At 43.0% G+C, this 9,747-nt stretch overlaps 1 protein-coding gene across 2 annotated transcripts in view; it reads left to right on the forward strand.

The window, feature by feature from the left end:
• The window catches only part of LOC107668297 (tyrosine-protein phosphatase non-receptor type 23-like), a 13,760-nt gene extending 5,128 nt beyond the window's left edge, over positions 1–8,632 (forward strand). Inside the window, exons 13-25 of one of the 2 annotated variants that reach the window (XM_016460119.1) lie at positions 1,377–1,442; positions 1,532–1,677; positions 1,875–2,180; positions 2,264–2,418; positions 2,520–2,671; positions 3,009–3,188; positions 3,315–4,440; positions 4,507–6,051; positions 6,153–6,337; positions 6,431–6,535; positions 6,756–6,894; positions 6,987–7,100; positions 7,188–8,632. In XM_016460119.1, coding sequence (XP_016315605.1) covers positions 1,377–1,442; positions 1,532–1,677; positions 1,875–2,180; positions 2,264–2,418; positions 2,520–2,671; positions 3,009–3,188; positions 3,315–4,440; positions 4,507–6,051; positions 6,153–6,337; positions 6,431–6,535; positions 6,756–6,894; positions 6,987–7,100; positions 7,188–7,781 — 4,813 coding nt within the window. In that variant the 3' untranslated portion in view covers positions 7,782–8,632. Of the gene's footprint in view, positions 1–1,376; positions 1,443–1,531; positions 1,678–1,874; positions 2,181–2,263; positions 2,419–2,519; positions 2,672–3,008; positions 3,189–3,314; positions 6,052–6,152; positions 6,338–6,430; positions 6,536–6,755; positions 6,895–6,986; positions 7,101–7,187 lie in introns of both variants that reach the window. The other variant, XM_016460118.1, reaches the window with a different exon arrangement.
• The last annotated feature ends 1,115 nt before the right edge of the window (positions 8,633–9,747 follow it).

A 9,747-nucleotide genomic window follows, 5' to 3' on the forward strand; every position in this document is an offset into this window, starting at 1 on the left:
TTGGCCATGCTGAAGATTAGGGCTAAAGTACCAATTCCTGTTTTCAGGGTCAGGCCCAAGAGTGCCTGTTGGAAAAATCTATGTTGGACAACAGGAAGAGCTTTCTCGTTGCTCGGATAAGTGCCCAGGTACTTCCTTGTTTTTTTTTTTCTACCATTTACAAGTACCTTGGCTTGAAATGAAGGTACATTCATGACAAAGAATAGTTAAGGGTTTTCACATTTCATCTTAAGATTATGTTTTTTTACTAAATTTGAGCATGCTTATAGCTCTTCACTTTCAGTTAGTGGCCATCTGTGCTCTTTGGCATGGAGAACTAGTTTCAACCTCATCTTAGCCTCTTGACCTTTAAAAAGATCAAGTTTTTTTTTTTAGGAAGAACGGTGTGACTTATCTCTTGTAGTTTACTTCAATCTCTAGCTAAAACCATTTTAAAAACCTTTTATATAGAAAGAGGAAGAGGATGTTTTTAAAATAAGTTCATGATTTTTTTTTGGAGGAAGAGGATGATTTTAATATAAGTTTGAAATTAACCCAGAAAGAACCAGCTGTTTTGTAAACCTTTTTAATCTGATCTTTATTTAATACAGAGATATAAAATACTTCATTTATTTTTCAACAGGTTGCTTACCTTCAAAGCTCAATAGACAAACTCAACGAGGCAATTAAGCTGGCTAAGGGTCAACCAGACAGTGTACAGGAAGCCCTTAGATTTACCATGGATGTCATTGGTGGAAAGTGAGCAGATATGATGTTATACTTAACTTACCAAAAGGCATAATTCATTTAGTATAAAAAGTCGCAGGAAGCTCATTTGTCACTTCTCATGTCACTTTTCATTTTAGATTTAATTCTGCCCAAAAAGACAATGACTTCATTTACCATGAATCTGTGCCACCTCTGGAGACACTGACCTCAGTGAAAGGTATTTTAGCCAACAAATGTTGTAGTGCTCTGTAACTGCATTGGGATGTAATTGATTCATTGTATGGTATGACTAGAAGAAGTGCATGTTTCCATTAGCTTAATATTTGCTGGAGGTAAAAAAATCTGTAAGAGTGGAAAGATTGAAAACTGCCATAGGAGTTAATGCTTTCCTGCCTCTATCACAGGGGCCCCACTGGTGAAAGCCTTGCCTGTAAACCCAACAGACCCCAGTGTCACTGGCCCAGACATTTTTGCAAAGCTGGTGCCCATGGCTGCCCACGAGGCCTCCTCTCTTTACAGGTTTAAATATTATATATATAATATATATATATATATAGACACACACACACACACACACCATTCAACAATTCCTCGTTCTGATAATTGTCAGTTCCCCTGTGCTATCTAATATGTTTTAAAAACGCTTTATTTTTCTGTCAAATTTACAGTGAAGAGAAGGCCAAGCTGCTAAGGGATGTCGTGGCAAAAATAGACAGCAAGAATGAAACATTAGAGTGAGTATAAACAGCTTAAAGTAATTTCATACAAAACACATAGTATGCATCTAAATGAATAAACAATCTCAATTGTCATATTCCAACAGACAGTTCATGGACTCTCTCGGTCTGGACCCAGAGTCTGTAGACAATATGGAGATGTATAATACCCTTCCTTCTGTGCTGATGGAAAAATGTGCTGCGTTGAGTGTGAGACCTGATACAGTAAAAAACCTTATCCAGTCAATGCAGGGTTAGTGGTGTCACTTCGAAGTCCTTTTTCATGGTATTTTCATGTTACCAGTAATTAAAGCAAATTGCTTAAACTTTACTTCTTAAATAAAGTTGTCCATTTCAATTCAAGCTATTTACAGCACTTTAAAAAAAGTACAGTAAAACATAAGAAAAGTCAAATTTTTTTGTATCTAACTCCTCTTCCTCCCTCCTCAGTCCTCTCAGGTGTGTTCACCGATGTAGAAGCCTCTCTGCGGGAGATTCGAGATGTATTGGATGAGGATGAGGCAGAGGAGCAAAGTTTAGAAGAGGCTGCTGGGAAGCAGGCTGTACCAGAACGGCCCTCAGCCCTGGCCGAGCTGCGGAGAGACCTGGAAAAGTATTTTGAAGCACATGAAAAAGCCAGCTTCACCAACACAGAACTTCATCGGGCCATGAATCTGCACATCAGCAATCTGAGACTCCTCGGTGGACCACTAGACACCCTTAGAGAGGCATTGCCAAAACCTCAACTTAGTGAGGGTGGGTGTTTTATGACTTAAATAATTCACATGAAAGTTCATGTTATGTATGTTTATGAGAATTATCATTTTTGACATTTTCAGATGAGATGGCAGGTCTCCAGACAATGAAGAGAATTTTGGGTAAAGTGCAAGAAATGCGGGACCAGCGAAGCTCCCTGGAAAAGCAGCTTAGAGACCTCATTCAGCAGGACGACATCACTACTTCCCTGGTTACAACTGAGCATGCTGACATGAAGGTATGGGCTTTACATGACTGGGCCACTTATTTTTTAAAGGGATTGTATTAGAAATCAGTCACTGCATTATAGTTTTATCTTTGCTTACTTTTCCTCCATAGAAACTATTTGAGGAGCAGCTTAAGAAGTATGAGCAGGTGAAAGTTTACATTGATCAGAACCTGACAGCTCAAGAGAATATCCTGAAGGCACTGACAGAAGCTAATGTACAGTATGCCACTGTGCGCAAGGGCCTGGCAGAAACTGAACATAAGTATGACTCAAAGGAATTACATTTACGTGACAAATAGGCATAAACTTTAGCAAGTGTAGCATCATCAGAATCAGAATGAGCTTTATTTGCCAAGTGTGTGCAAACACACAAGGAATTTGTTGTGGTGTTTTTTAGGAGCTCTTTGTACAAACATACATACATACATATATGACATTGAGAACAGAACAAAAAAACATTTAAATAATTAAGACTAAGCAAAAACAAAATTAATAATAATAATAATAATAATGTGGTAAGCATCTGGAACAGAAGATTTATGTACAGAGTTCATCAGTATACTTCCAAAAGATATAAATGGTGTCCATTTACTTTTTAGATGGAACAGCACTGTACAGATGCTAGTGGCCTCCTATGAGGCCTATGAAGATCTAATGAAGAAATCTCAGGAGGGCAAAGAGTTTTATGAAGATCTGGAAACAAAGGCCTCTCGCCTGTTGGAGAAAGCCAAGACTGTCTGCAAGGCTCGAAAAGAAGAGAGACAAGCCATAATGGAAAAGTAATCATGAGTTTGATCATCAATATGTTTACTCAGTTGTATAATTTTCTTTCTTGTTTTTAATAGAAAGTTTCATGTGTTGTGTCCAATTTTAGTTCTAATTTGACTCTGCTTAACGTTTGACAGGGAGCTAAAAAAAAAGGCGCCCCAAAGACCCACTGCCCCAAAACCACCTCCGAAGAAAGGCCAAAGTTTGGATCCTGCCAACTTAAATGACCCTGAACTGGCAGAGCCGAGTGCTGCTTTCCTAGCCCTTGGTGGAGATCTCCCAGAAGAGCTACGCAGCCTGCCTCCTGAACTTAGCATTCCACCATCTGGTCATCATGCTGCACTTTCCGGAGCCACTGCTAGCTCTATTCTGCGCTGGCCTGGAGTTAACTCTGCTTTATTCTATACGCAACACAGATTTCCTCCAAATTTACCGTCTCCTGAAGTTCTTGCTCAGATCTCCTGTTTTCCAACACCTCCCCTGTCTCAGAGTTTCAGTCACAGTCTTCACCAGCCTCCTCTGGCACAACAACAGTTCCCACAACTGCCCAACCCTCAGGTCCTTCCACCACCATCTGTGTCTGGGTACTGCCCTCCATCTTCACAGAACCAACCCGGCCCACCAATCACTCCAGTCCGACCTTCCACCACTACAGTGGATAGTGTACAGACACCTATTCCAAGCTACAGTCCTGCATCTGTCCAGGCAGTTATGCATCCTCCTGGCCGACACCAACCAATGCCACCAGTGTCATCAGTGTATGCAGCTCCACCTCAGATGACACCCCATGTCCAGTACATGCAACAACCTGTTGTTCCCATAAGCCAACCTCCACAGGCAATGCCAGCCCATCATCCACAGCCTCAACCTCAACCTCAGCAGGTATTTGCTCAACCACAGCCGTTTTACCCACCTGTACCAACTCAACAGCAAATGCCAAGACCTTTGCCTGGGCCTCAGCCTCAATTCCCACAGTACATGGCTCAAGTAAGACAACCAGGACCACCAAACTTTCATCAACCTCAAATCCAAGGACAGTTTAGAGCTCCAGCTACCCATGTGCAGCCCCATCAGGGTTACCCCTCTGTCTCATTTGTTCCGAAGTCCCAACCTCCACAAGTTAACACTGTCACCCTGGGCCAGATGCCCCATCCAGGCATGCCTCCACAGATGCCACCATCCTCCCAACCAGTGCCTTCTGTGTCAATGCCACACTTAGCTCATGTTAATCAGCAAATGCCTCCATCCTCCCAACCAGTGCTCTCTATGTCAATGCCCCGTTTAGCCCATGTTAATCAACAAATTCCCCCTTCCTCCCAGCCAGTGCCTTCTGTATCAATGTCACACTTAGCACATGTCAATCAACAGATTCCCCCTGCTTCACAGCCCCAAACACCTCCCTTCAGTCAATTACCAGGTCCTCCTCACCCCCAGATACCCCCACCCTCTCATCATTTAGGCCCTGCACCCCATATGCAGATACCTTCTGCTTCCAAACAGATGCCTCCTCCCCAACAGCCACAAATGCTTGCACCATCCATTCACATGTCTCCTTCCTCTCATCCACAAATGCCCTCAGTCTCCCAACCGCTATCTCACTGCCCCCAGTCACAGATTATTCCTTCTCATCAACCCAACCAACAGCCAGCGTACCCAGCGGTCCCTCTAAGGGCTACTGTTCCTGTTCAACCTCAGGTCCCCCATGGCCCTCTTTCATCACAGATACAAATTCACCCTAGCAATCCTTCACAGCATCAAAACCACCCTCATCCTCAAATCCTTCCCCAGTCCTGTCCTCCAGCACTCCCTCACAATATCTACAAACCTCAGCCAACCATTCCTCCTAGCTCTGCACCTTTGAGTTTTCCAGGAGTTGTTCCTATGGTTTCAAAACAGTCTGTGGCAGCTCTGCAGCCAAAGTCCCAGCCACCCACTTCACAGCCTTTAGCCCCACAACAGCTACCCCCAGGAGGCCCAATATCTTATGCTGTTCCACAAGGTGGGAACATTCCTTCTGGACCAATGCAGCATCCTGTAGCTGCTGCTCCCCCAGGGCCTCAAAGCATGATACCTCCATCCTCAGGAGCACCAGGGGCACCACAGCCTCATGTGCTACCTTCTCCTGCCCCATCACCTTCTCCCTCTCCTGGTCCTCCCTCCCTTGGTATGGTCACCCAGCGACCATCTCCTGCTCTAACCCCAGTTGGAGGAGCAACATTGCCGCAGTCCTCAGTTCAGGCTCCAACACCCACTGGTCCCATGACTCCATCTGAGTCCACTTTGTTTCAGCAACAGAACTCTAGTACTGATGACTTGCTTTCCTCAAGCCCCGAGAGCCAGCATGGAGGCACTAAGGACACCGCAAATGTCTTACTACCCACAAAAGCTGACCCTCAGGAGGAACATCACAGAAAAAAAGCTGAGGGTGTGAGACTTATCCAAGGTGACCCTTACCAAGCACCAGAGAGGGTCTCGAAACTCAGTGCACAGCTAGAACGGTTTAGATCAACAGTTCAGTCCTTAGAGCGCCCAACATGGGAGGGAGGTTTGTCAAAACTTGATGCCCAATGGAAAGAACTGCAAGAGCAGCAGGAGAAGGATACTCGCCAGCTCTCTATTGCTATTGCTCGTTGCTACACCATGAAAAACCGCCATCAGGATGTGATGCCTTACGACTGCAATCGTGTTGTCTTGCACTCCGGTAAAGATGATTACATCAATGCCAGTTTCATTGAGGACCTATCCCCATACTGCCCCCGGCTCATTGCAACACAGGCTCCCCTCACTGGCACTGCAGCCGACTTCTGGCTCATGGTTTACGAGCAGAAAGTTTCTGTAATCGTCATGTTAGTGTCTGAGCTAGAACTGGAGAAGGTAAATATCCTTTGGCATGAGTTTTTGTGAAATGTTCTAGAATCTCACTGGCTTTTGACATTATTTTAAATGATTTACAATGCGTTTCATTTTATTCTCAGCAAAAGGTGTTGCGATACTTTCCATCAGAGAGAGGCCAACAACTTGCTCAGGGGCCAATCACCCTTACCCTGACCACTCAGAAGAGCACCCCTACCCATATAGCGCGCATGATAGGACTGCAGTATCAGGACCAAAGTTTGAAACGCACCGTCATACACCTTCAGTTTACTTCATGGCCTGAACTGTGAGAACTCATTCTTAAACAGTATTACACAGTCAGTCTATTAAAATTACTACCTCTCAAAACAATAACTTTGTTTCTATTTTTTACAAAAAGGGGTCTTCCAGAGAGTAAAAGCAACCTCATCCATTTTATTCAAGAAGTCCACGGACATTACCTGCTTCAGCGCCCACTACACACTCCAGTCGTAGTGCACTGCAGGTACCATACTTTAAAGGAACACTCATTTTCCAACTCCCCTAGAGATAAACAGTTGAGTTTTACCGTTTTCGAATCCATTCAGCCGATCTCGCACCCATGGTACGGCAGCAAAGTTCCTTGATTATTACGCCGGAATGAGAGTATAGTTCCCACATAGACAAGGCTAAGCAAAAGTAGAGAAGTAGTAGTACATTTACTTTTTTGTTTCTGTTTCTCATAGCTCTGGTGTTGGCCGTACTGGCGCCTTCTGTCTGCTTTATGCAGCGCTGCAAGAAATTGAGGCTGGCAATGGTATACCTGACCTGATCCAGCTGGTGAGGAAGATGAGGCAGCAGAGGAAGAACATGCTGCAAGAGAAGGTAAATGGTACACACTCAATGAGGTTTGAGATTTTGCAAAGAGCATTCAGTTGATATAATTTAATGGTACTTTTGTTAAAAAACCTCCACAGCTTCACCTCAAATTTTGCTATGAGGCTGTTCTTAAACATACAGAGCAGGTTCTGCAACGTCATGGCATTATTACATCCCCTTGCACCAGGACCTCAAATAATATTGCATTGAAGGTAACCACTTATTTCTTATTTACTTGTCTTTTTTATAAACTGAACAGCAGTGTGATTGTTTATCTAATATTTTGTACGTCTTTCTAGTCATACCCGCGACAGGAATCTCAGGACATTGTTCTGGGAGGAGACATGCCTATTAGTTCCATACAGGCCACTGTGGCCAAACTTAGCATTCGACCACCCAGTGTTGACCATGAACAAGAGTCCGGCCAAGACCAGATTCCCTCTGTTTCCGAAGCGGCAAGCACAGTGGAACCAGATCCTACAGAATTGTCACTTCAGCCTTCTCAGGACCCGCTTTGTTATGAAGCTATGCCTGGTTCCATCAGTCCCCCCCTCTCTTGCACCTCTTCTCCAGGCAAGACGCAGTCACCTTCACCTCCTAGTGGCCAAGGGAATGGGTTCACTGGGTCCACTCCTGCATCTCCAGTCTCAAATCACCAGCCATCCACTGAAGTAGCACCTCATGCTCCTTCTCCGCCCACCTCCTCATCTTTAGATCTGCTTGCTTCTCTCACACCTGAAGCTTTTACTCTGGACAGTGCCCATCGAGGCAAGCAGCGGATTAGCAAGCAAAGCTTCCTTCAGCCGCAAGAAGGCAAAGGCCTGCAGGGACCACCAGAGGGCGATGATCCGCTCAGTAGTTTGGATCCTCTCTGGACACTCAACAAAAGCTGAAACAACATAACGGAGCTCTCTTTTATCTTCTCCCCCACAGGCAGTCCTCTTATGAACTGTTTCTGACCCTGTGTAACATCTTGTCCATGTTCATGCCTCTTGGACCTCATCACTGTGTGTAAGTCTGTCCGCTTGTGTTCTGAAAAGTTTTTTCAGTTGCCATTTTTCCAGCACTGATCCTGGTGTTTCAGGTTGCATTGCGTAAATCCAGTCTTGTCTCCTAGCATGCACTCCTAATGCCATGGTGTTTGTGATTGCCTGTAAGGTGCCTGAGTGTTGGTTCTTCTGCAGTGGGCATCTGCCTCTACACCAAAAATATAAACATTGAGAATGGAAACAGTGTGATAGAAAAAGTGTGATTCAAGCTACTGTTGTCATTATCAGAAAACATATTAACAGTTTGATTGAACGACTATCTGCTCGCCCTTTGTACACATGCTGCTTGCACTGTGGGTTGTATATTATTAGTCACCGCACCTGTCTTTGAGCTACAGTGATCTGCAAAGTATATGTAGGGACAAATTGAAGCTGGTGGTGAAAACACTACTTGATATGACTTGATGTACTCGTTATACTTAAAACACTTACATTTCTGAATCACTTCAGAAATCATAGCATTTTTATGAGTTGATTCTAACTGGTCATTCTTTGAATGGTGTAAATAAATCTTTAACAAATGTGAATATAATGGTGTCATTTGATTTTTGTTTTTCAAATGAAAATAGCAAAAATTTGAAAAGAGGACAAAGTTTTTTTTTGGTTAGCATGGGCTCATTAGCCGCTGGTGGTAGATGCCATAACGCGTTATGTTTGAACTTTAAATAATTTATTTTATAGTGATATTTACCCAGTCTGCAGCACATCACACATTCAAATTTGTTATTTGTTCTGAAAACTTGTCATTACTTGCCTTACTCTCAGGTTGCAATTCATATTATCATATTATTTTCAATAAATGCATGTTTACTCTCAGGTTCAATTGCAATTTTGCTTCGTTTAAAATTGTAAAATCCTGTACCACTAAGCTAATTTTTAAAGTGCATTACTGTCAATGCATTCTAAGTTATTTTACAGCAAGCTACAAATGTTGATAAATTGTTATATTTAACCCAGAATATAACTTTAATACCAGAAGTTTAACAGATGAGGAAAAAGAAATCACTTTATATGAAAGCCTTTTTATTTGCGAATTAGTACAAAGGTTTTTTTTTTCCCCGTGTTAAAAATAAAACAGAGCATTAGTTACATCCTCTACTGTCTGGTACACAGTGTAGTATATTTGGAAAAGACAGAAGAGAGCAGAGCAGGCCCCCCAAAAAAAGAAAATATTTACACCCAGTCTCTCTCTGCCCCCTCCCAATCTTAAGAAACAGTGCAACATTCAGGCATTTCACATCACTTTAAACATCCTCCACCCCATTTCTACTTCAGCAGCAGTAAGATACAGCAAGTTGAGAGCAGTATTTCACTTCAATACCACATGCATCGATCATGTCTAGGAATGTGCTCCTCTGGGAAGGGTGAGCGAACAGTAAAATCAACACAATGGAGCTTGGAGCTATTTCACTCCTCACAATAAAACTGCTGCCATAGTATGTGGCAGCAACCCTGCCATCAAGTAAATGATGCTTTTCAGTATGGTCACGGAAATGATTATAAATAAATCATTGTCTTCTCTCAGCACTCTGTCCTCATGTGGTTAATGCTTAATCTCATTAAATGACACCCTAAAAACACGATGGTAAAAAAGTTTTAACCACTCATAAATAATTCTGGACTATTCCCATCTGCTAGCCGTACATTTGTTCTTGAGTGATAAATGGCCATACATCACATTGCTTTTTCATGTTTAAACGGATTTGAGCATCCTTGCTCTACACACAACAGTCGCAGTCTGTAAGACCAGTTGGTCTTATGAAAGTTCAGCCATATCAATGCCACAATCACAAACCCACTGAAAAATGCA

Source organism: Sinocyclocheilus anshuiensis, unplaced genomic scaffold (assembly GCF_001515605.1).
Source record: "Sinocyclocheilus anshuiensis isolate Anshui unplaced genomic scaffold, SAMN03320099.WGS_v1.1 scaffold1623, whole genome shotgun sequence".
Taxonomy (NCBI): domain Eukaryota; kingdom Metazoa; phylum Chordata; class Actinopteri; order Cypriniformes; family Cyprinidae; genus Sinocyclocheilus; species Sinocyclocheilus anshuiensis.